Below are 27494 nucleotides of genomic sequence, written 5' to 3'. Positions count from 1 at the left end.
AAAAGAGCAGTTCGCCCTGGATAGAAGGATCACAGAGATCCAAAAGTTGCATTGTTTAACAGTTGCAAAAGTTGAAACGTTAAGGCCTGTTCACACCAAGGATGATAACTATTCACCATATTTTTGCTGTAAAAGCAGGTGCAGCATTTGTAAAATGTACGTGTCTGGCTTTCAGTCTCATCTGCCCCCAGCTGTGCAAAACAGCTCGTTTATCTGCTTGATATTGCAAATTCATGTGTCTTACCATATTATTTGAATGTATTATCTTAATTATGAACACAGTGGTTTGTAGTGCAAAGAGTTTTACAGTTTTCTGCATGTTGTTATTCTTCTCATTATTTCCCTAAAGCTAACTAACCGGAAATCTCACCCATAGGCTAAAGAATAAGGTGGAAAGTTATCTTTCTTGATGTAAGCGGGGCTTAACACTTAAAAGTCAACATGAAATTACACCGACAACCTCTTTTGCTTTTGTAATGTAATGGATGTTTCAAATTGTTACCCGTTATTAAAAGTGTCTGCTCCATACAACTGTGAATGACTCCTCCCCTCCTGACACACTGCCAGCCAACCATTGGTTAAAATGTAAGTGGCCTTGGTGATGTCATCCAAAAAGGAATTTGTTTAAGAGGTGGAGCAAGTTATTATATTTTGATAAAAGATTGCAAAGAACAATTTTTGAGCCCATTAAGACTAGGAATACGTGTTGAAGGTACACACAGCATTTTTAGGGGTTCAAGCGCATAGCGCTGTTAGATTGGTCACGCATCAGCGATCTCCGCGTAAAACTGATCGTGCAGACCAAATTGTAAGTCGTAGAGACTTGACACTTGGAGGAATGGTAGTATTCACACCATCTACAATGTGACCAAGGCTCACCCTAATCGGCCTGACGGGGGCGCTACAGCGAACAAAAGTACGAAATAATTCCTAAACCGCCAGTCGCAGGCTTAAATGTCCTATGTTGCATTTTTTGAAAAACCTACTTTTGCAAACTAGTCCTAGGTTTTTCACCCGATCGGAACCAAACCAGCGCAGAAAGATTCTCTGGAGAGTCGATATCAATAATTATCAAAAAAAAAGTTGAACTTTCGACTCACTGTCGCAAAGGGATGCCAAAATGTTCAAAAGGGGCAGGGCCATTTTTAGTAAATGCCTCTAACTCCTGAACGGAATGAGGTATCTTCACTAAACTTATGTAAGGGTTCAATCTGAAGTCACCGAAAAGAGTTGTGGGGCTCTGGCACTTGGTGGCGCTATTAGAGGGGAAAAAACATGAATTTGGCTATAACTGTGCAACCATTTGTCCTATCAACATGAATGCACGGTCTTGGTCCAAAGTGCCACGAGTGTCAATAAGGACATTTGTGTATCTCAAAAAACATGGCTGCCATTGGCCGACACCTGTTACACAAGGTTAACGGAGGGCGATCGGAATGAAACTTGGTGGGCCTGTTTGACATACGGCCACAAAGTTCTGAGAGATATCTGAAAAAAAACGGCCACCCTGGGCCGATATTGCATTTTTCATAGGCGGAAAATGATTGTAGGTCACGCAGTTTTTCACACATATGTGCGATATTGATATCATATGATAGAACTCCTCATACTGGACAACTTTGCCTCTAGAACCACTGCTGTCAATCAAATCGTTTGTTAAATGATTGAGAAGATGTCAAAAGCCTACTTTTGCTAACTAGTCCTAGGTTTTTCGCTCAGTCTGGAAAAAAACACTGTTGTACAATTTTCTGGACTCTCTAGGTCAATAATGATCAAAAAATATTGAAATTTTCCCTTTGGAAAGCTATAACGGGGTCATTTAGAAAATGTACCCCAAATCCTATAAAGCCTAAAGAAAAACTCAAAACTTCACAAAACCAGTGCAGATAGCCTAGTGGTTAGTGCGCCGACATGTAGCACAACTGTACTCACGGCGACCCAAGTTTGAATCCTGTCTCGAGGTCCTTTGCCGATCCCACTCCACTCTCCCCACCCAAAACTTTCCTGTCTGCTCTCTACTGTCCTATCTAATAAAAAAAAGCCATAAAAGCACCAAAAAAAAAAAAAAAAAAAATATATATATATATATATATATACAAAAAAAAACTCCACAAAACCTGGTGAGTACATGCGACAAGATTTAAGATCAGAGCACAGTTGGCGTTAAAAAAACGCCATATTTCTATGGCAGATAACCTGTATATGCCAAAAAATGCATTTTTGTAATTATTGATTTAGGTGGTTACAGACCTGCTAAACAATGTCTTTTTTCATATTTGCCTAAATACCTTAAAGCGCTTGAACCCCGGTAATTGCTGCTTGCAACTATATTTTATTTATGTTTTTGTTACAAATACTTTTTAGAATACTATTTATTTCTTTATGCATACACCTTTTAATGATACTGATGGTGAAAATACTGAGTGTACCTTTAAAAAAATTAAAATTTTGTAATTAATTACACATCCTCATGTCGTTTCAAACCCGTAAGACTTCAAAACACAAATTAAAATATTTTTAATAAAATCCGAGAGCTTTTTAACCCTGCTTAGACAGAAACGCAACTGATACGTTCAAGGCCCGGAAAGATAGTGAGGACTATTTAAAATAGTCCATGTGACAGTGTTGCAATCATAATGTTATGAAGCGTCGTGGTAGTCTTGTGAATGCACGTCGATGACTGACACAAAAGAGAAGTAATTGTTGAATAAAGCTGTAATTTTAATTTTCTTCGCATATTTTTATAACTTCATAAAATCACTGTTGAACCACTGGTGTCACATGAACAATTTTAGCAATATCCTTACTAACTTTCTAGGACTTGGACGTGTCAGTTGCGTTCCTGTCTAAACAAGGTCAAAAAGTTCTCTGATTTCATTAGAAATGTCTTAATTTGTGTTACGAAGATGAACAGTTTGGAACAACATGAGAGTGAGTAATTAATGACAGAATTTTCATTTTGGGCTGAACTATCCCTTTAAGAAAGTAAATAGGGTCAATTTCATGTTGACTTTAAGCCCCGTTCACAAAAAGACAAATGTTTGGTGCAAAAGTGTGAACAGGCCGTAACACCTTATCAATATTAAACCACACTCAACAAACAAAACCATTTGCCCCATTTTAACTTACATAGAGGAATTCTGTTGTTGTCCTGAATATGAGACAGAGTAAAAAAGCCCCATTTCTCACTTCATAAAGAATATCCCTTTCATAATGCTTTAAAATGTACTGTTGTGGGGCTTTATAAGACCTGTATGTACACAGCATCCTCCTGTAGCTACAGTATGGACAGACAACTCGACTATCATTCCTTCTGAGGTTTCCCTGACTGAACGAACACACTCTCACGCAAAACACAAACGGAAACATGTAACTATACGCACACACAAACACACCTAGTCCCCCGCTTGTGTCTCTAGGTCTGGGAGTAATACATTGTCATCCTGGTCATTCCCTAGGGAACTTGTCTGTCTGTAATAGGCACTGCCGAACGTCGGAAGCCTTAAATTGCACAGAGAGCTTCTCTTGTAAAGGAGCCACAATGATCCGATCACCACAGCAAACAGCACAATGGCCACCAACGCAGCTGCCGAGATCACACCTTGGTGCAGACCTAGAAAGAAAATGACAAAGTTGAGTTTCAGTACACGACGAAAGCTTTCAAGTACAGGTTTTATAAAATATCTCCTATGTTGTAATGTTTTCTTATCAGTTTCCAGTCACTGAAGGCAAATTACAAAGCACTTTGTTCACACTCAGTTCTGAGGAACTGAGAAAGGATAGCATTGTGAAAGAGCTGAGAGAAGAGAAAAGAAATGTATAAAAATTTGTTACTTTTTCAAAAGTGTGATTCACCAGCACTAATATGACATTCAAAATAATATTCTAACCTTTCAGTGGCTCCACTTCTACCTCCTTGATGGCACCTGTGACGCAAAGCAAAGGATCTGAATAAAAATTTTAGCAACTAACCAAATGTCGCTCTCAGCCGTGGTTATCCAAACCACAGAAGAAAGTAGGTCTTATGACATTAGGGTGGGTAAATATTTGACCTTTACATCTTCATGAACTACTCCTTACTTTGATACAGATACTTTGTTTTGCAATTTGTGAGTTGGTACACAAATGATACAGAACAAAGTCGTGTTGCCACTTTAAGGCCAACAGTCATTTTCTGGTATTGTTATCAGAGGACTGGGACTGTACAGAGCTTTCGCTGGTGGTTTGTGGTCATGAGGTTACAAATCATGGCTTTTACCTGTTGACGTTTTGCAGATGAAGCCCAGTCTGTCTGTGCAGTCGGCTAACTGCCACACAGCATCTGAAACCCGCATAGTCACACATGAATCAGCCCTCATGTCATTGGCATCTGGAGCTTTGGAGCGCCAGTTGGTGTAATGGAGCGGTGAGCCATCCAGTCGAGTCAAAGCGTCGGCTAAAATAAACAGTTTGGTTACTTGTCTCAAATACATGAGGACATTTTCATTTTTCATGTAAAACTTTTAAAGAATATACCATAACCATAACATAAATTAAATAATAAATATAAATATAAAATAAATATATATAGTATAAAGATAAAAGGAGAGATAGACAGATATAACATAATAGAAATAAAATAATAAATATAATATATATAAAAGAGACAGAAATACAGAGATATATATATATATATATATATTATTAAAATATAATTTTTTCATGGTTTTATGTAAATACAAACTATACATACATAGTTTATATTTACATAAATACATCTACAAAAACTAAAATATATAAACAATTTATATATATATATATATATATATATATATATATATAATTTTATATATTTACACATAGTTTTATATCTCAGATAGACGGATAGATGCATAAGGACTTTATCATTTTTCAAATAAAACTTTAATTAAACATAATATAAATAAAATAATAAAAATACTATAAATGATATAAATGTAATAATGTCAATAAAAAAATCTAAATTCATATATATATATATATATATATATATATATATATATGCACACACTTATAAGATAAATAAATAGATAAAAAAGATAAATAATGTTTATATAAATTACTAAATTTAATTATATTTATTATTTATAAGAAATAAAGAATAAATATTTATTAAACATACAATTAAATATAAAATTAAATATAAAAAATAATATATAAACAATTTATATATAGACAGATAATATAAATATAATATAAAAATAAAATAAATAATATAAATAAAAATCTAAATTTATATATTACTAAATTTATTTATATTAATTATTACACAATAAAAATAATAATAATAAATATAAAATTAAATATAAATATAAATAAAATATATAAACAATTTATATATATAATTTTATATATTTATACATACATAATTTTATATCTCAGATAGACGGAAAGATGCATAAGGACTTTATCATTTTTCATATAAAACTTTAATTAAACAAAATATAAATAAAATAATAAAAATACTATAAATTATATAAATAATTTACATAGTATCAATAAAAAACCTAAATTCACACATATACATATATATATATATATATATATATATATATATACGATATATATATATATATGCACACACTTATTAGATAAGATAAATAGATAAAAAAGATAATGTATAAATAAATTATTAAATTTAATTATATTTATTATTTATAAGAAATAAGAATAAATAATCATTAAAAATCAAATTAAATATAAAATTAAATATAAAACATAATGTATAAACAATTTATATATAGACAGACAGATAATATAAATATAATATAAATAAAAATCTGAATTCATATATATATACATATATATATCAAATGTACATTTGATATACATATCAAATACATTTATAAAAGGACAGCTAAGTAATATTTTTAATAATTATTAATTATTAATATTAATAATTAAATATAAAATAAAAAATACTATAATTTTACATATTTATGCATACATAATTTTATATCTCAGATAACTACATATCTAGATAGAGATATAGATACATAAAGACTAGGGGTGTGACGAGACACTTATTCCACGAGACGAGACGAGACGAGACACGAGACTGGGTTCACAAGAACGAGACGAGACAAGATTTTTTTTTTTTTTTTCTTAAGAAATCCTCAATGATGAAATATATAGGGAAAATAGTCTTTTATTCAACTGAAAAAGACAAAATGCAAAAAAAGGTAGGTGCATTTTGAACTTTATGACATTAAACTTTTATTTTAATGAATTATATGCAGTAATAAACAACATTTAAACAAGAGCTTCACGATTCTGGATAAATTGAGAATCCCAGTTATTTTTAATAAATTGGAGACCATGATTCTCTCACGATTCTGGAGAAAAAAGATTAGAAAACTAAACAAAGTAACGTAATTTACTAGTGGTTCTGACAAACTGTTCATTGCTTAAGTCTTTTAAAAACATATATTCATTTAAACAAAATTAAAAAAAAAAAAAAAAAAACATTCAATGAAGGAGTCAGTGTCTCACTTCATTAAGACTTGTTTGACTATTGAAATCTCCTGAATGAATGATTCAATGACATACTTTTTTTAAACGGGCAGTGACGCAAGAGGACGTATGTGTTAAGATACTTTCTTTTTTATCGCTAATTTAGACAATAAGTGTTTATACCCAACCTATAAACTTTTTCCCAGTACTTCTATTATTTAAATGTCTGTAACACAGAAATAATGATTATAATGTGGTTGAAAAGATTGTTTTTCTGCGTTCACATTTACCCCAACCCTCTGATTCATTACATGGGCAGCGACAAAACGTGTTTCCACGCTCCACTGACACTCGCGATGTGAAACAGTCCTAATAGACATAGCTAAATCGTTGTCATTCAGGAATAAGATCGCGTGGTTGTTTGAATCAATATTTTCTCAATATTTTAAGAATGAATAGCGCAGCTGTAATGTAAACACTGCAAAATGTTTTGCGAGTATATTGTAACTAGATCCCTAATAAAGACATTTTAATTTTTCACATAAGACTTTAAATATAACAAATAAAAAAATAAGAATACTAAAAATAATACAAATAATGTAAATAATATAAATAAAAATTAAAATTCAGATATATAATGTTTTTATTTATATAAATACACTTATAAATAGATAGATAAATAATGTACATATTAATAATTAAATCTTAAATAAAATAAAAAATATATAAATAATTCACTCATCATTTTTATATCTTCTTTTCATTTATCACATAAAAGTTTCAGTTAAATATTCAATATTTAACATCACAGCTCTTACTGTCAGTGTCGTATAAGATTCCTAGCCACAAATTCTGAGGCCCCTGGTAATGAAGCGACACCTCTTTAAGGAAGAACCGGCTCTCCTCATCATCCTGAACTGTCATAACATCTGAATAATTTCCTGAAAAAAGGAAAAAAAATCTTGCTAAGCTATGCAAATACATCCAAAGCTGATCAAAGCCACCACTAGGTGGAGTGCTTGTTCCAAACACATTTAATATGCATACCCATCTTTTTACAGTGGTTTCTAGCTTCCTCCAAGGTCATCTTCAATATAACTGATTCAAAATAATAGCAGCTTCCACGAAACTTCACCCAGGTCTCAGGACAAACCACTTCATAGGAGAAAGCAATGCTTTCTGTGGGAGGACAAATAACAATACTAGTCGGTTTTCAACAATGTACAATTGATCAAAGACAGAAAGCAAAAGACTCACTCGGAGGAGGTATGTAGCATATCGCTCCAGATAACAGCATGTCACATTCAACATCTTTCCACCGTCCGTTAACATCCATGGACACACAGCCTCCATCTCCCATGGGCCCCTCTGGGTAATAATTAGACACTTCCCAGTAAGTGAAGGAAACCTCACTCCCATCAGACCACTGGTAAGAGATACCATCCTATGAAGGTAGAGGGCGCTCTTGTTTAATACACAAAGCTAGCGCATCAAAATACATCAGAGTGTGATTTTAAATACGCCTTACATCTGTGCTGTACAAGCCGATCCAGTGTGGAGCTTCAAGCCTTTTGACCAGCACAGTGAGATAGGCCTGATGAAACGCGTCTGTGATGCTCACAAGTGACGCCCCCCTCTCCAAACATGCTTTCTGGGCCTGGTACCAGCTCAGGTTGCCGTGGATGATACGGTAACTGTGGTTCTTATATTCAGATGAGTCCAGAGAGGAAGCAGTATAATAGGATTGTGTAGGACGCTTGGTGATGTCTGAGATAAAAGTAGTCAATCACAGACGTTAAAGACTGATGGAAGAAACAGTTCACGCAAAAATGAATCCAAGATGTAGATGAATTTGTTTCTTCATTGGAACAGATTTAGAGGAATTTAGCATTACATCACTTGCTCACCAATGGATCCTCTGTAGCGAATGGGTGCCGTCAGAATGAGAGTCTAAACAGCTGATAAAAACATCACGATAATCCACAAGTAATCCACACCACTGCAGTCCATCAGTTAACATCTTGCGAAGTGAAAAACTGCATGTTTGTAAGAAACAAATCCATCATTAAAATGTTTTTAACTTCAAACTGCCATTTCTGGCTAAAATATGTGGATTTTGATGTGACTTTCTCACATGGAGGTGGTGTATACAGTACCTGAAAGACAGTGTTTCCCATGGACAGTGTCTCTACATGGACACGCGTCTATAATTTCTCCTCCGCAAAACATGGACGGGATCGCGAGTCCATTCATAAAAACTGAATTTACTCTATAGCACGGAATGTTTTGTTTACTACATAAATACTGAAGCACACGTGACGCTCGCGGTGATTTCGGCCTCTGGGTCTCACTATGACTTCATAAACTTAAGCTGTGAGAGTCACTGCATGTGAATTTTACCTTTTCATTTGAGAAAACTAGCATCATGTCATACTGTATACAAACAGAAACTAAAAGACAGCCCATCAAAATAAAAGTACAGTTTAACATGTAACAGATTATATAAGTCTTGTATTACTTTTGTACAGTAAAATGTAGGTCTTTATATATTCCTATTTCTGCCCGATTTAAATAAAACAATTTAATGATAAAAAATAAATATTACTACAAACCACTTAATTGTAGAACAAACTACAATTATTATTAAAAGTTTTTAAACTGAATATTCACACAATTCCATGTATTAATTTAAACAGTAAACCTCTGTTTGTTTGGCAAAAAAATAAAAGGGTTTGATTAAGAAAAATGTTTAATGCCTTCATTTGATTATAAGAAAAATGAAAACAAGAATTTCTGGAGGGAAAAGGAAAAATTTTAGGGCCCTATTGTTTAAAATGTTGAAATTGAAAATTTTGGGGACTTCTTTTTTCACTGAAATAAATGTTTTCATTATTACACAGAGAGTACAGTACAGAAGAAAAAGTACCGTTGGTACCAAGCCCCCGAAAAAGCTGTAAACCTAGGGGAAACACTGCATACTTAAGTAAAAGTACAGATATCTTACCAGAAAATGACTTTGGTAGAAGTTGAAGTGACCGTTTAGAATCTTACTTGAGTAAAACTCTTAAAGTATGTGGTACTTATTGTACTTAAGTACAAAAAGCATTTTTTAATCTTTAACGTACTTAAGTATTGAAAGTAAAAGTGCAAGTAAATGCAAAATGGAAAAGAAGCTAATAAATATATATATAAAATGTTCATACACAGCTTGAGTAGCAAGATTGTGTTCAGTTTTAACTCTTTCTTCCATTTTGTATTTTTGGGTAAGTATAAGAAGCACTTCAACTGGTACTTAGTATCTTTTATTCCAACATAAGAAAACATTTAGAGATTATAGCATAGATGTATTTACACAGTTTAATGTATCTCAGAGGGGACAAGGATGCATTTAAACTGCAGTTACAGATGCATAAATAGGCCTAATGTTTTGTTTTTAACATAAAACGTTGAATACTACTATTTGAAATAATTTAAGACATGAAAAAAAAAATCAAAATGAAAATTAAAACCGCCAGTAGGTAGTGACCGTTAATGAGTGAGTCATTAAGATTCAACCGATTCATTCAAACGGCTGATTCATTCAGGAACAAAGCATTTGACTGTGTTAATGAGTGAATCACTGGATCATTTTTATCAACCGATTCGTTCAAAAAGCTGATTCATTCAATAAGTCAACAGCATCCATTGCTCAGAGATGCAAAACAGTGCTGTGATCTTTGTTTGGAACTATTTTCGTTGGCAAAATTGAGCATAAACAAGCAATATTATCTTTACAACCAAGTAAGTCACTTAATGCTTTACTGAACTTGTATAAAATGATTATTAAATGTGTTATATCTGTAGTATCTGTGCTAGTATCTGTACTTATATTATCTATGTTATCTAATATCTGTAAAACAGTACTCAGTTAACTATATTAAATTATAAAAATATAAAAGGCATACAGAAGCATTTCTGCCGTCTACAATTTAAAAAGCCTGGAATTTTGAGATTTAACAAATCAACATGCGTGTACTCTGTGTGTGATTTGGTGATATAGCATACTTTATAATGTCAGATCGCACATCATTATAACAACACTTACCATAATATCGCAGAATACTGTATACCACACACCTCAGACTCGACTTGAGTGAAAAATAAATCATCTGCGGTTGTGTGCGCACTTGTTTGCACATGAGCAGTTTTTAGGAGTCTAACTTGCAAGCGCCAGAACAGTGATTCGTCAAACCTGCTTTCCTGCAGTCCGTGTTTTTCTGACTTCTGACTATTTTGTAGTAAGTAACGAATATGCTTTGGGGAAATGTATCGTAGTAAAAGTATACATTAGTAAAAGTACTTGTATATGTACGGAATAAAAGTACATATACAAGTACTGTAACGAAGTACATTACGCCACTGCATGGAGGAAGCGTTACTACGGATTACAGACACTTATTTTGGCCAGAAGCAATGGTTTTGAAATTAAAGTGGCTTAATGATGGATTTGTTTCTTAAAAATACACAGCTTTTCGCTTTACAAGACATTAATTGACAGACTAGAGTTGTGTGGATTACTTGTGGATTATAGTGATGTTTTTATCAGTCATTTGGACTCTCATTCTGTCGACACCCATTCACTGCAAAGAATCTGTTGATGAGCAAGTGATGTAATGCTAAATTTCTCCAAAACTGTTCTGAACAAACTCTACATCTTAACTAAGTGAGTGATAGGTGATGGCGAAGACAATATAAACATAAAAATAAGAGGAAATGTGTATCTGCAATTAAATATTGGTCATTGCCAAGGAATTAAAAACATCTCCAACACTGTTAAATTGATTTTACCTTGCGGCTTCTGGCACACAAAGCCGTAGACATTCTCAGTACAGATGTCATCTTGCCATAGCCCTGTCACACGAAAGTTGTGACTGTTTGACAGGTAAGTACAGTGAGGTTCCTCAGGAGATCTATAATTAGTCATCTGCAGACACACACACACACAAAACATTTAAAGGGGACATCAGATGCAAAATTTAATTTTACACGGTTTGCATATAAATGTGTCATAGCAGTGTGTGGACACAACCATCCTCTAATGATAAAAATCTCTGCAAAAAACCTAAACAGTCTCACTTATCAAGTGTTTTGATTTTCTGAGCAGTATGATGTCATACTGCTCAGGCCCTGCCCACAACCGCTGATGGACTGTCCCATATTAGCATATTTCCCACTCAGCCAATTGTACGCTGTCCGCCATTTTTTCTCGAGCAGCTGTAGCGACAGTAATGTCTCATTAACAATGCTGGTACTGTAGTTGGATGTAAAAGTGAACATAAGAGTCTTCATTTTATCCTGACAATGCACCACTGAATACAGAGAGGGGTGGGGTGAGCATTAGCTCATTATCATTTAAAGACACATACACCGAAACAACTCACTGTGAACAGAGCTGTTTTTGAACAAGGTAAAGGGGTGTTGTTTTACACGACCATTGAGGAATTTTAACCAAAGTATGTTGCAGACATTTCATGAAGACCCTAAACAATCATACCAACTTGTGGAAAATGGGCAACCAATGTCTTCTTTAAAAACCGTGCTGAAATCAAACTACATTTTAAATATATTAAATCCTGAACCTTTATACCTCCCAGTTTTTATAGCTGACTGGCTTCCCGTTGCTCCATTTGGGCGAAAAGCGACCCCGTGCACCAATCCAAACCCCGGCTGAACAGCCACGAAGCAGCATGACGATGTAGGCTTCAATCAAAACATTAAAACCAAAAACTGTTAATACAAAACAACATTGGAAACACTAATATATTGAAGATGTGATCTTTACCTTGTTCAATTTCGTCCTCTATGGACACCAGGGTTCCCTGATAGGATGAGCAAATGGATTGAGCCTCCTGCCAGGTTTTCCCATTTTCCGGACGGGTTGGGAGATACAGAAACAGACACTGGCAACCAATCACAAACAAGCAATTCTCAATGACAGAATAAAACACAAGAACCTAAATTTAAAAAAGGCTGAAGCAAATGAATAAAAACATACTCTATGTAATAATTCTGATGTGATATTCATGTTAATTTATCATTTATTTAATTGTGATTTATTAATGAAAAAAGGCATGAGCCTAAAATATTAGCAGTTAATTGTTCAAATGTTTTTACAGAAAAACCGCTGTGAAAAAAGTCCAGTGCTGTTTCTGCTTAAATAACTGAATTCTGTTACGTAATATGGCTGCATGTCATTTAAACAAAAATATACAATACTTTAAATGATCTCAAAACAAAGAAACATAAATGAATAAATAAACCTTGCGTCTGTAGTAGAACCAGTTTTCTGGGCAGCTGCCAACATAGTGAGGCTCGCGTCGGTCCTCCACTATAGACACTGTTCTGCGCTTGCACACGTAACCATGTTGCTCTTTACAGCTTCCTGTGGACCACTGACCTGCACAACATTGTTAATGAGCAGTGTTTGAGCATACCAGATAATGGTACTCGTGTATGTTTAAGTGATAGTGTGTACATGTATAGTTTACCGGATTGAGACGACATCTGGATGCAGTTTTGGCCAGGCTTCTGGGAAAATCGACCATTTTCCCAGTTCTCATAATCCAAAGCCGATCCATCAGTCCAACTGCAGAAAGTACATACAAGTCCTAAATCTTTTGCTTATTATATATAACTATACTAATGAGTAAATAAATGAAAAGTCTTTTTTTGGTATCTAATAATATTGTAAAAGACATGGTAGGCACCTGAGACCATTGTGACCACTGTTAGCAGACAAACCAATCCACCAATATCCAGAGTCCTAAAACAAAGACACAAATAAACATGCCCTTTTTATATAAACACATGTAAATATTATATTCTCCCATTTGTATTTATGTGTATACACACCAGTGTTGAGGCTAATGCATTACAAGTAATGCAAATTACATAATCAGATTTTTGTCATGTAACTAGTATAATGCATTACTTTTAAATTTACAAGAAAATATCTGAGTTATTTTTCATATAAGTAATGCAAGTTACTATGTTTTCCAATTTATTGACTGACAACTTTCCTGTCCCCATGTTGAGAAAATCAAGAGTAAATGCAGAGGCGTTGTGTGTGCTTTGTAATCATGATGCTTACTGTAGCTCTACACTAAATGTGACTAAAACTACTTGCACAAAAACAGTAGTATTTCTCAAAATGATAAAAATTGTGAAAATCAACTCAGAATATGGCATAAACCCGCAATAATTAAAGAATTAACATAAATATTCAAGTTAAAATATCAAATTTTATTAACCAGTGTCTTTGCTGCTGTCCTATGATGACTCAATTCAACCATACTAATAAGCAAAAATTACTTTAGATAAACTAACATTTGCGTTTATTTTTTTTAATCGCTGAAGAGTGTTAACCTTTCTTATAATATATAACATATAAGCCTTTACAGACATGGATTTACATTTCTGATTCTTTTTACTTTTGGTGTGAAAGGGCTTTTACATTTGCCAAAAGTAGTACTTTTTATATTAAAAACAAACAAACAAGCCCTGCCCAGATTTAAAAAGTGACGCAAAAGTAATGTAACGTATTACTTTTCATAAAAAGTAACTAAGCAACATAATTAGTTACTTTTTAGGGAGTAATGCAAAATTGTAAGGTATTACTTTTAAAAATAACTTTGCCCAACACTGATACAAACACAAAATATTGAAATATGGAGGATCCATAAGATGGTCTCTTATGCTCACCAAGCCTGCATTTGTTTAATCAAACATACAGTAAAAACTATTATTAATATTATTATTAATAATAATATTATCACAGTTTAAAACAATAATTTTCTTTTTAATATAATTAAATGGCAATATATTCCAGTTTACACACACCAGCTATGAAAGGATTAGTTCACTCCTGAATTAAAATTTCCTGAAAATGTACTTACCCCCAGATCATCCAAGATGTTTATGTCTTTCTTTCTTCAGTCAAAAAGAAATTAATGTTTTTAAGGAAAACATCCCAGGTTTTTTCTCCATATAGTGGACTTCACTGGGGATCAACAGGTTGAAGGCATAGGCTGTAAAAAATATGGACGTAGTGTCCGTGACGTCACCCGTAGGTTTCTGAAGAGCATTTTTAAAGCTCTTAGTGGGCAGGAGTCGGCCATCACCATCTTGGAATTGCATCACTACACGTCACTCCTGGATAATCGAAAATGGGCAAAGAGGCGGGACGTGGGTGGAGCTGGTTGCTGAAACAACGCCCATCTAGTGCGACTGCGGTGACAGCAGCGGCAATACACCTGTCACTCAAGTGGCCACACCCTAAATTATGCAGAATTTTAAGGCTTAATATAATTTAAACAGATGAGTTGAAAAAAAATTCACCGCCCTCACAGTTGACATGAAGGGCTAATTAGCTATATAGACCAAAACCACTTTTTGTACCAGGCTGTAAACATATTTTTTTCTGCTGTAAAGTTGGGCATTTTAACATGGCGAGGCTATGGGATTGACTCCCTTTTGGAGCCATTCTCTAGCGGCCAGTCGATGAATTGCAGTTTAAGTCACTTCCGTGTTGGTTTCAATAGAGAGAGCGAGAGGTTGCCGCTTGGTTGAAGGTCCAGATTGCTGTTTCAGTGAAGCTTCAAAGGGCTCGACACGATCCTAGCCGAGGAATAAGGATTTTATCTAATGAAATGATCTGTCATTTTTAAGCCACTTTTTAGCCACAAATGCTTGTTGAGCTCTGCAATGCACATCCGCAACTTCACGCATTACGTAATCACACTGGAAAGGTCACGTTAGGTTAGTTTTTTGTCTGTGTACTTCGGTTCAAAAAGGCAGGGTAGGGCGAAAAGTTCCATTTTATATATAACTGTTGTTTTACCTTTTTTGTAAAGGGTGTTTGATTTTATTTGCATGTTTGATTTGTAACCACTTGGTCAGTACCTTCACCTACAGTACATCACGAGTGACCTTTCCAACATGACTACGTAATGTGTGAAGTCGAGTTAGTGCAAGACGAATACATTATTTTTTTAGAAAGTGACTGATCATTTTGCTAGATAAGACCCTTATTCCTAGGCTGGGATCGTTTAGAGCCCTTTGAAGCTGCATTGAAACTGCAGTTTGGACCTTCAACCTATTGGCTCCCATTGAAGTCCACTATATGGAGAAAAAACCTGGAATATTTTCCTCAAAAACCTTAATTTTTTTTCGACTGAAGTAAGAAAGACATGAATATATTGGATGACATCAGGAAATTTTAATTCGGGAGTGAACTAATGCTTAATATTTTTGTAGAACATTTTGTAAACATTTTTGTCAGGATTCTTTCATGGATAGAAAGTTCAATTACAGAATTATTAACTTTTTTAATATTACACATCTCTTTACTGTCATGTATCTCTTTACTGTAATGCATCCTTGCTGAATAAAAGTATTTATTTGTTTAAAAAAACAGAAGTATACATAAATAAATAAATGAATGTCAAACCTTGTTAATGCGTTCTCTGATAAAGCCCAGTTCCTCACTAGAGTGAACAGAGAGCAGATCAGCGCCCATCATTTTACAGGCGAAGGAGACAGACTCCCAGGGAAATGGCTTACTGACAAAGTAATATTCAGCTCCATGGAAAAACACCCACGGCTCATGTTCTGCAGCATAAACACAAACAAGTGTCATCAACATTATCAGTGAAGATAAGCCTCTATAGTATTTAACTGTATTGTACTTACGGTCGCTGTACCAGTATGGCTTAACCAACTCCGCACCTGAGGAAACCGAAAATCATTTCAACAAATGTTGTTGTTTTGCCTCAACAGATGTACTCAGACAATTCATAGAACATAACTACATCCAACAAAATACAGAACAATTAAATAAAAATATTACTTAAAACCAGTGAAAATTTAAAGAAGTTCACTTCCAGAACAAAAATTTACAGATAATTTACTCACCCCCTTGTCATCCATGTTCATGTCTTTCTTCAGTCGGAAAAAAAAATGTTACAGGTTTTTTTTCCATATAATGGACTTCTATGGTGCCCCTGAGTTTGAACTTCCAAAATGCAGTTTAAATGCAGCTTCAAAGGGCTCAAGCTGAGGAAGAAGGGTCTTATCTAGCAAAACGATCTGTCATTTTCGACAATTTATATACTTTTTAACCTCAAATGATCGTCTTGTCTCGTCTCTGTGATGCGCATGCGTCATCTGTGTAATCCGGGTCAATATTGTTAGGGTATGTCAAAAAACTCTCTCGTCTCGTTTTCTTCTTCATCGTCAAAGTCACCCCACATCGCTGTTTTACCTTTTTGTAAAGGGCGTTTGATCTTCTTTGCATGTTCACTTTGTAAACACTGGGTCGGTAGGACGATACATAGGACGATTTTGAAGTTGGGGAAGAAAATGAGATCAGAGTTTTTCAACATACCCGAACTGTATTGACCGTATTGAACCGGAAAAAAACTGAGTTCATGGAGACTTAGACAAGATGAGTGTTTGAGGTTAAAAAGTATATAAATTGTCAATTTGTTTTGAAAATGACCAATCATTTTGCTAGATAAGACCTTTATTCCTCGGCTGGGACCGTTTACAGTCATTTAAAGCTGCATTCTGGAAGTTCAAACTCACGGGCACCACTGAAGTCCACTATATGGAGATAATTCCTGAATTTTTTAAAGAATTTTTAAGAAACATAATTTCTTATTGACTAAAGAAAGAAAGACATGAACACCTTTCTTGAACATGAACAATCTAAATTTTTGTTTTGGAAGTGAACTCCTTTAAGAATGTCTAATCTGGTCCTGTCAGCAAGTTGATAATGCATTTTTCACACAAACCTCTAGGGACCTTGCAAATCCATTCATATTTGGAGTCGCATGAGTGAGTCGTGAGAGTGTTTGTGAGGTCACTGTAAACAGCACACATGTGAGAGTCCACTTCATTCATACCCTCAATGAACGACGTCACCACCTGCAGAACGGCATCATTACAATTATTTAACAAGCTGATGAGCACGTTCTTCCATGATTTTCTGTCTCTCTATTTGACATGTAAATATATTCAAACACATCCAAATCACATGACTCCCAGCTTTTTTTTCCTGTTTCTTTTGTGAATTTTTACCGGTGTACCATCGGACCACTCCCAGGCTCCGTCGGACTGAGGGTTTCTCTTAGTAAAGCCCACCCAAAACCAGCGACCCTCTGTACTGAAAATAGACAAAAAATAAAAGGAAGAAGAGAGAAAAATTTAGAATTGCAACGTTACATATAAGCCCACCTACATACATTTTTTTTTTTAATAAATAATACTTTTATTAAGCAAGAATGCAGTAAGTTAAATGAGAAGTCCACTTCCAGAACAACAATTCACAAATAATTTACTCACCCCCTTGTCATCCAAGATGTTCATGTCATTCTGTCTTCAGTCGTGAAGAAATTATAGTTTTTGAGGAAAACATTTCAGGACTTCATGGACTTCATTGGTGCCCCGATCTTGAACTTCCAAAATGTAGTTTAAATGCAGCTTCAAAGGGCTCTGAATGATCCCAGCCGAGGAAGAAGGGTCTTATCTAGCGAAACAATCAGTAATTTTTTTCGGAAAATAAAAATTTGTATACTTTTTAAGCACAAAAGCTTGTGTAGCACAGGCTCTGGGATGCACGTTCACGACGCTACATACTATTGAATCACGTCGAAAGGTCACGCGGAACGTAGGTGGAAATACAGACCCAGTGTTTACAAAGCGAACGCGCAAAGACTAAGAAAGTCCAAGTAAGTCAAACGCTGTTTACAAACAAAAAGGTACAACGATGTCGGACGATTCTGAAGTTGTAGGATAAAATAAGATGAAGTTTTTCGCCATACTCTACCTTTTTGAGCCGGAGTACACAGACGATGAACTTATACGTGTTTCGTAGTAGTGATGGGAAGTTCGGTTCATTTTACAGACTCTGACCTTTAAGTCCCGTTCAGCAAAATAAACTAATCTATTTTCAAGTTGTTTCGTTCATTTTAGCAAAATATAATTCAATGTGTTATGTGTTACTTCCCTAACACATCTACTGCTTACACAAATGTTGATCACACTACAAACAAGACAAAACTGTAATGCTATAAGAAACAGAAAGATTAATTCATTGTTTACCTGGGTCTTTAGTCTATGATTAGCTCACCTCACCTCTTATCTGACAAGTTTTCGGGTTTCAGTCATTCGTTCATCATGTGACAGCCCTATAAGATGAAGGAACGACTCGAAACAGGTGAACTAATTCCAGTACAGAATCTAATAGGATGTTGCGCATGCGCGACTGAACGAATCACTTCCCAAGACGACTCGTTCTTCTGAGTCACATTAAAGATTTGTTCAAAATGAACTAATCATTCAAGAACGACCCATCACTAATTCGTAGCATCATGGACACGCATCCCAGAGCCTGTGCTACACAAGCTTTTGTGCTTAAAAAGTATACAAATTTTTATTTCGTTTCACTAGATAAGACCCTTCTTCCTCGGCTGGGATCGTTTAAAGCCCTTTGAAGCTGCATTTAAACTAGATTTCGGAAGTTCAAAATCGGGGCACTAATGAAGTCCATTATATGGAGAAAAATCCTGAAATGCTTTCCTCAAAAAACATAATTTCTTTACGACTAAAGACAGAAAGACATGAAAATCTTGGATGACAAGGGGGTGAGTAAATTATTTGTAAATTGTTGTTCTGGAAGTGGACTTCTCCTTTAATCGAAAGCGGCAGTAAAGACATTTATGTGTGTTACAAAAGTTACAAAATGTATCATGGTTTCCACAAAAAAATATATAACACTGAATAAAATATATTCCGTTATTAGAAATTTTTCACAATATTAGTGTTTTACTGATTTTTGACCAAATAAATGCAGCCTTGGTGAGCATAAGACTTCTATCAAAAACAAAAAATTCTTACAGTCCCCAAACTTGTGAACAGTAGTGTATAATGCGCCAACTGTGGTGGGAAGACATGTAAACCAACCTTTGGAACATCTTGGAGAGGAGATTTTTGACAAAAACCTGATCTTCATAGTGATGGAAACTGGCCAGATCAGCACCCAAAGCCCGGCAGAAGAACTGAGCCTCAGTCCAGGTGCGATGCATCAGGATCTTCTCAATGTGATACACCTAAACAACAAACAGAACATGATCCAACAGACATGAACAACTGGAACATACCAAATAATAATTCATCATTGAGTATTACATGATTATATACTCTCTGTATTACCTTGTAACAGTGAGACAGGCCTTTTCGGCTCTCCCATCCTGTCGGACACGGTGCATTCAGATCTATGTGTGGCGAAGGCATCAGGGTGTCATGGGTACCGCTCACTTCCTGTTTGCACACAGCCAGGGCCTTAAAGGTGTGACAATTTTTCACCTCCCAGTGACCCAGAGCCCGACCTCCAGACATCACCACACACCCTCCTCCAATCACTGCAGACACAGGAAGAGAGATGGTCAATTAAATTAAGAGCTTTGAGTAATTAATGCTAGAATTACTCATTTTTTGGAAGACTTACCTGGCTGGTGTCGGTTCCAGTTGGTGTAGGTGAGGGCTGCCGACGAGCCGTTCTGGGTCAGCCAGCGGTACTCGCCGGTTTTGTTCCGGTCCTGCAAAGCTGTCCAGTAGGATCGGGACTCAGAATCTCCCATTTCACTGATCAGGCTGTTTAGAAAGGCCTGCTCAAACCTGCCGAAGAGAAACCACACACTCCGATTGTGATCTATGTGTCTGCCTCTTTCATGTTGTAAACGTCTTAATTATCCCTGTATAGTAAGCATTTCCTGACTGCTTATTTGAGGCTAACCCTATGAAACATGTTTCCTGGTTATTCCAGGTTGGCTAATGCTACTTTCAAGTCCTCCTGGGAAGGTCCATCAGATGCATATTATACTACTGTTTGAAAGTAAAGATGTCTCTGTTTGTAATTAATTGCTTTTTTGAACTTTATTGTCTTTCTATTAAGTCTATTCAAAGAATCCTGAAAATAGGTATCATAGTTTCTACTAAAACATTAAGCAGCACAACTGTTTTCACCATTGATAATAATAAATATTTAATTAGCAGCAAATCAACATATCAGTATGATTTCTTAAGAATTGTGTGACACCGAAGACAGGAGTAATGATATGAAAATTCAGATTTGCATCAGAGAAATAAATTACTTTTTAAATTATATTTAAATAGAAATCAGTTTTTTTAAATTGTAGTAATATTTCACAATATTAGTTTTTACTGTATTTTTAATAAACGAAATGCAGTCTAAGTGAGCATAAGAGACTTCTTAGTTTTGAACGGTAGTGTAAGTTGTAAATACAATGTGCAAGTTCAAGTACTTTTTTTTAGATTATAATACACTAAATAATTTTATACCTAATGTTTTATTATTTAATTACAATACTATTGCATTCAATTACCAAACTAGTTACAGATGATTAACTGATGTTTGGCTTTTTTTTTAAAACCTGCATGTAGCCTCATACGCTTAATTAAACTACCAGTCAAAAGTTTTTGAACAGTAAGTTTTTTAGAAGTCTCTTCTGTTCACCAAGCTTGCATTTATTTGATTCAAAGTACAGCAAAAACAGAAAAAAAGTAAAAAAAAAATACAAAAATATATATAATAATAATAATAATTACCTTTTTAAAAAAACTGTTTTCTATTTGCATATCTTTTAAAATATAATTTATTTCTGTGATTTCATATTATCATAAATTTTATTACTTCAGTCTTCATTACTTCAGTCTTCTGTGTCACATGATCTTTCAGAAATCATTCTAATATGCAGATTTGCTGCTCAGAAAACATTTATAATAATAATAATTATTATTATTAATATTAAGTTATAACATTAAAAGATTTCTATTCCAAAAAATTATATTCCTGTTCTATTTGGACTCCAGGCTTTTTCAGATGAATGCTTTGGATATTTGTATTCATCAAAGAATCGTGAAAAAATGTACTCAACTGTATTAAATATCGATAATAATAATGATAATAACAAAATGTTTGTTGAACAGCAAATCAGCATATTAAAATGATTTCTGAAGGATCATGTAACACTAAAGACTGGAGTAATGATGCTGAAAATTTTGCTTTGATCACAGGAATAAATTACATTTTAAAATACATTCAAACAGAAAGCAGTTATTTTAAATAGTAAAAACATTTTTAAAATGTACTGTTTTGCTGTACTTTAGATCAAATAAATGTAGGCTTGTTGAGCAGAAGAAAATCTTACTGTTCAAAAACTTTCGACTGGTAGTGTATATACTGTTTATATGTATAATAATAACAATATCATATCATATGTAATATATTTTTAATATTATTCTGGTAAGCTTTATATCTATCCTTTGCCAACAAAATGCATAAAAACTAAATTGTCAACATTCACAGTCATTGCTTTCTCTGATCAATACTGATCAGAGAAATTTTTGACATACCTGTTTTCTACAGTAACAAGAGGAGATCTGCAGTAATATCCTTTCACTGCATCCTCAAACGTCTGCTCCTGATCTGTGATTTTATAACACCAGTTGCCTTTCCTTCTCCAGCCCTGCATATACACACAACACAAAATATAGCTGAACAGATGCTGAAGGCTTTGACTGACCAACAAATGCACTATTATTAAAAAGACTTGAAAGAACACACCATGCTGAAACACATATACCAGCTTTTTCTTAAAACTCAGATTGTTATGATTTGTATTGTGCAGTATAGGTTTTACATGTCATATGTAGTTATGTAGGAAGTAGTAATTAATGCAGTGTATCATATTTCTCTAAAATAGTAAATCAAATGTATAATACTACTACCATATTTTTCGTGATATACTTTTCAGGATTTTTTTTTTTTTTCATAATTTGAAATGTGCAGACATTTGTAATATTCCAAAGTCACATTTGCATGAATTAGAATAGTATATAAGCCCGAGTTCATTTGCATACCACATTTCCCACAAGCTGGTAGTTTCAGATTCGCTTAAATAAATAAGTATAGACTTTGCATTCATCGTAAATGTTGTTTATGTTTGTTTAAATGTTGTTTTGTTCAGTTCTGAATAAAGTTCAATTTAAAGGATTTGTTGTGAAGTAAGGGCAACTAAAATACATGTTTACAGTGTTTATAATGTTTGTAAACATTTAATTTTATTTAATATTTTAGTTTACATTATTTCTGAATGTAGTAACAAATGGAACTGATCTTTGTTTTTTTTTCTCAAAAACGCAATTATAGCCAGGTATGATTTCTGGAAAATACTGTTTATTTAATACAACTCTTTGTATAAATAGTGCACAGTTCATTGTATAAGCAGGCAATCTTGGATGCAGCATTAGCTGTAATTCTCTAGTGGCATCTGGCTGTGTTTTTACACCTGCCCTCAATTAACCCTGAGTTCAATGGTCTCAATTTGGTGTCCTTCACATAACCTTAACCATACAAAAATATGCATTTTAACAGCCCAAACTGACACAACCGGTTAGCTCACGCTTAACAATTTTAGTCAAGATCAAGTTTTGGGTTAAAACTAATATTAAAGGGAAAATGTATATATTTAAAGTCTTCCCCATTTGACACACTTTTGCCTTTAAGCAGAATATAAAACCATTTCAGTAGACAGTAAACGGTTGTTCTTTGCAAGCTGAGTAAGTGTGAATGTGACACATGCATGAGCGTGCACCACCACGTGCGCATCTCTGAAAAATGCCCTTACTCTGTTTAGTCACATTCGCCCTTCTTTCAGCCGTCATGTTTCATAGGCAGTAAAAGCAGACTTAGAGCGACAGAACAGATCTGAATCAGTTCACTGTTCTCTGTGACCTGCTCTCACCCTCGCTGACGGCCGTTCCATCCTCCAGACACATGGCCTGTCTGCCCTCCTCACCCCACACAAAGCCCATCTCAAGAACATCCAGTCAGAAATGCAGGAACAGTTGGAACAGAAGTGGCAGTAATGAGACGGGAAAAAGCAGTTCGAAATTGGCGTTTTTTCCCTTTTCTGACCTCCACTGAATTGCATTTTATTCATGTTTCTCACTCAATGTATTTTGAATGACATGCAGTGGGGAACTTTTGTTTTTTTGTTCTTGTTGTGCTTTTATTTTGAAATGTGAACTTTAGTCATATTAATTTGATAGTGTTCACTTTATCTACACAATACCAGCGGGTCACTTTATCAATTATTAATGCGTAACAAAACAGGAAAAAACCTGCAGATAATGCTGGACAAACTAGTCCAAAATGTAGCTACTGTAGTTAGGTTTTTATTAGTTAAGCTGATAAAAAGTAAATATTCCACTTTATCCATCACTTATTCTTTTTTATAAAGTAAACTAAATTATTTGAATGATTCAGAGTGAATCTACCCAGTTGAGATTATTTCTGCTAACCTATATAAATCAATGAAAAGTACTGACTCCAAAGAATGATTAATTTGTGAATTAGCATTAGTTTTATTTTAGTATCATTTATATACCATGGTATGGAAGCTTGTTTCTGCCACTGAATAAACTTTTTTTAAAAAGGTAATTGTGACTTTTTAATCACACAATTCTGACTTTTTGTCTCAGAATTGTAAAATATAAACTCACAATTATTATCACAGTTATGAAGTCAGAATTTTGAGATATAAACTTGCAGCTCTGAGAAATGAAGTCAGAACTGCACTGATATAAACTCGTAAATGCGATTTATGAAGTCAGAAGTGAGAGATTTAAACTTGCAAATCAGAATTTTTCCCCGAACTGTGTGATACAAACTTGCAATTGCAAGTTATAAACTCAGAATTAAATAAACTCAGAATTGCTGGATATAAACTTACAATTCCAACTTTTTTTCTCAGAATTACAAGTTTATATCTCGCAAGTCTGACTTTATAACACGCAATTGCAAGTTATTAATTAGAATTACATACAGAAAAACATACCGTATCAGTCTTTTTTCCCCCTCAAAATTCGACTTTATAACTCACAATTGCTAGTTTGCATCTCACAATTCTAAGAAAAAAAGTCAGAATTGAGAGATATAAACTCACAAAGTTGCAAGATATAAACTTGCAATTTTTTAACCTTGCAATTCTGAGAAATAAAGTTAGAATTGTGAGTTTATATCACAAAATTCTGACTTTATTTATATCTCACAATTCTAAGAAAAAAAGTCAGAATTGAGAGATATAAACTCACAAAGTTGCAAGATATAAACTTGCAATTTTTTAACCTTGCAATTCTGAGAAATAAAGTCAGAATTGTGAGTTTATATCACAAAATTCTGACTTTATTTATATCTCACAATTCTGACAAAAAAAAATCAGAACTGTGGGATAAAGAGTTGCAATAACCTTTTTTTATTTTTCATTCAGTGGCAGAAACGGACTTCCATTAATATTTTAAAATATTTTTATTTATTTATTTTTTTTAATTAGTTCTTTTGTATTTGTGTTTAGAATTAGATATAGCTTTTCAGTTTTTATTTGAGTAATTTTAGTCATTCAACATTTCAAGTTTTTCAAATAACGTACTTTATTTCAGCTTTATTTCAAATACCATAAATGTTTTTACAGTGTTGGGTGTAACTACTACTAAGTAATTAGTTACTGTAATTTAATTACTTTTCCGTTGAAAAAGTAAAGCAAAGGTAATTTAATTTAATTACAGTTACATCTTATGTATTTGAACTTAATACTGTGTATAGACTAGAACATTTATATACAATACAATAGTGGATTTAACATCAAAATTTAAAGTCTAACCTTAAAATGCATGCTTTTTATGCTCCCTTCTCACTTTAAATACTTAAGTCAACAAGAATATTGGTAACACTTTACTCTCCAATTCTCACTATTAACTAGTTGGTTATTACCATGAATATTACTGGGATACTGGCTGTTTATTATTACTTAAAAAGCACATATTAATGTCTTATTCTAAATCCTTATGCTAAATCCTTAATCCTATCCAATTCTTAAACTGAGCTACTACTTTACTAAGTATTAATAAGCAGTAATTAGGAGTATATTGAGGCAGAAGTCATAGTTAAAGAAGTTTATTTCTAGAACAAAAACTGACAGATAATTTATAAGATGTTCATGTCTTTCTTTCTTCAGTCGTAAAGAAAATATGCTTTGTTGAGAAAAACATTTCAGGATTTCTCTCCATATAATGGACTTGAATGGTGCCCCTGATTTTGAACTTCCAAAATGCAGTTTTAAAGGGCTTTAAACAATCCCAGCCGAGGAAGAAGGGTCTTATCTAGCTAAATTTATATACTTTTTAATCTCAAATGCCCGTCTGTCTAGCACTGCATGAACTCTGTGTATTCCGGTTCATGAGAGTTAGGGTAGGTCTAAAAACTCCCATCTCATTTTCTTCTCCAACTTCAAAATCATCCTACATCACTGTTTCACATTTTCTTTTCGTAAAGGGTGTTTGATCTTCTTTGATGGTCGCTCTGTAAACGCTGGGTTGGTTCCTTTGCAGCGATGTTGAAATTTGAGGAGAAAATGAGTTGGGAGATTTTCAACATACCCTAACTGTCATGAACTGGAATACACAGAGTTCAGGCAGAGCTGGACAAGATGAGCATTTGAGGTTAAAAAGTATACAAACTGTCAATTTTATTTTAGAAAATAACCAATTGTTTTGCTCCTTACTCAATTGTTCTTTCTGGGATCGTTTAGACCCCTTTGAAGCTGCATTTAAACTGCATTTTGGAAGTTCAAACTCGCAGGCACCATAGAAGTCCACTATATGGAGAGAAAGTCTGAAATGTTTTCCTCAAAAAACATAATTTTTTTACGACAGAAGAAAAAAAGACATGAACATCTCCGTAAATTTTTGTTCTGGAAGTGAACTCCTTTAAAGCAGGGGGCAATTTGCGCTGCTCTTGATAGATTGCACTGGTCATTATAGAAATGATCTGGTTGCGTCTGTGTTCTTTAATGTGCGCATTGTCAGTAAATCACATGCAGAATTGTGCTCCAGCACTAATTTGCCCCGTTTAGTAAATCTGGCCCTACGTCTGTTAAAGTACGCTCTCACCTCTGGACATCCTTCGTCCCATTCTCCAGTAGGATGCTGGGGAACAAGACCTGACACCTTGCAAATTGCTGCATGCTGCTCTTCACAATCGTCAAACTGCCATCGGCCTTCCTAAAACACACACACAATGAGTCTTTTATCAAGTATGGAAGAAGTTCAAAAAAGGTCAGATTGGTCATGTGACCTGGTGGATGCCTAGACCACTGTGGTTTACTGCTGTGACTAACTGGTGGCTGTGATTACCTAAGATAAAGCTTTCATGCAGTGACTGCCTCTGAAATCAGATCTTGCCATTTTTAACTTGCATACAGCTGCTGTCTTTCTGAACACATACTGTATGTGGTTGGTTTATGACTAATCTGATCTCCGGCCTCTGATCTCACCTTCCTGTCCGCTGTAACACAGATTCGTTCGTCGTCTTGGCGATGGGAAGGCTCCTGGGAGTACCAGGATGTGAACGTGACAGGAGTGCCGTCTGACCACTGGACTGTTGAAAGTTTGGCCTCCTTATGCAAGCCGATCCACACCTTAGAATTGGATCCTGACACAAGCAACATATTGTTATCACTGTAACTTCAATCAATGACACTATAAAGTAAAGAATATTTCATTTCACTTCAGTATTAAATCCAGCCAACCATTGGAGAGCAGTTTCAGCAGCAGTTCCTGTTGGGAGAGGGAGTGGATGCTGACCAGTTCTGCCCTGAAAGCTCTGCATGCACTGGAAGAGCTGTCCCAGCTCGAATTCTTCTCCAGGTACCGGTAACAAAACCCATTGTGGTCCAGCCAACCATTAGGACAAACTGTCTCCCTGTACTGCCAGTTACCTTGTAGACAAATAGACAGAGAGAAGATTTAAAATATATTCAAAAACAGATAATATAGCACAGATTACTGTTTAAAGGTTTGTGGCTAAGATGGCCACTTCAAGGATCCCTCAAATCTTATCATAA

The 27494-nt window shown here is 34.5% G+C and overlaps 1 protein-coding gene across 1 annotated transcript in view; it reads right to left on the bottom strand.

Annotated features, from left to right (window-relative positions):
• Positions 1 to 2857: 2857 nt before the first annotated feature.
• pla2r1 (phospholipase A2 receptor 1) overlaps positions 2858 to 27494 on the bottom strand; it is a 37582-nt gene continuing 12945 nt past the window's right edge. Inside the window, exons 7-30 of the mRNA XM_051122819.1 lie at positions 27180 to 27368; positions 26925 to 27082; positions 26542 to 26652; positions 21946 to 22058; positions 20018 to 20187; positions 19723 to 19931; positions 19474 to 19619; positions 17590 to 17674; positions 17304 to 17436; positions 16201 to 16236; positions 15959 to 16119; positions 13218 to 13273; positions 12999 to 13096; positions 12771 to 12907; positions 12293 to 12410; positions 12098 to 12210; positions 11299 to 11434; positions 8000 to 8238; positions 7729 to 7915; positions 7519 to 7650; positions 7290 to 7412; positions 4259 to 4435; positions 3891 to 3926; positions 2858 to 3613 (exon numbers count right to left, since the gene is read on the bottom strand). Coding sequence (XP_050978776.1) covers positions 3396 to 3613; positions 3891 to 3926; positions 4259 to 4435; positions 7290 to 7412; positions 7519 to 7650; positions 7729 to 7915; positions 8000 to 8238; positions 11299 to 11434; positions 12098 to 12210; positions 12293 to 12410; positions 12771 to 12907; positions 12999 to 13096; positions 13218 to 13273; positions 15959 to 16119; positions 16201 to 16236; positions 17304 to 17436; positions 17590 to 17674; positions 19474 to 19619; positions 19723 to 19931; positions 20018 to 20187; positions 21946 to 22058; positions 26542 to 26652; positions 26925 to 27082; positions 27180 to 27368 — 3281 coding nt within the window. The 3' untranslated portion in view covers positions 2858 to 3395. The remainder of the gene's footprint in view (positions 3614 to 3890; positions 3927 to 4258; positions 4436 to 7289; positions 7413 to 7518; positions 7651 to 7728; positions 7916 to 7999; positions 8239 to 11298; positions 11435 to 12097; positions 12211 to 12292; positions 12411 to 12770; positions 12908 to 12998; positions 13097 to 13217; positions 13274 to 15958; positions 16120 to 16200; positions 16237 to 17303; positions 17437 to 17589; positions 17675 to 19473; positions 19620 to 19722; positions 19932 to 20017; positions 20188 to 21945; positions 22059 to 26541; positions 26653 to 26924; positions 27083 to 27179; positions 27369 to 27494) is intronic.

This window comes from Labeo rohita, chromosome 11 (genome assembly GCF_022985175.1).
Source record: "Labeo rohita strain BAU-BD-2019 chromosome 11, IGBB_LRoh.1.0, whole genome shotgun sequence".
NCBI classification, from domain to species: Eukaryota; Metazoa; Chordata; class Actinopteri; order Cypriniformes; family Cyprinidae; genus Labeo; species Labeo rohita.
Note: the sequence above shows the minus strand (reverse complement) of the source record. Positions and strands in the feature narration are given on the sequence as shown.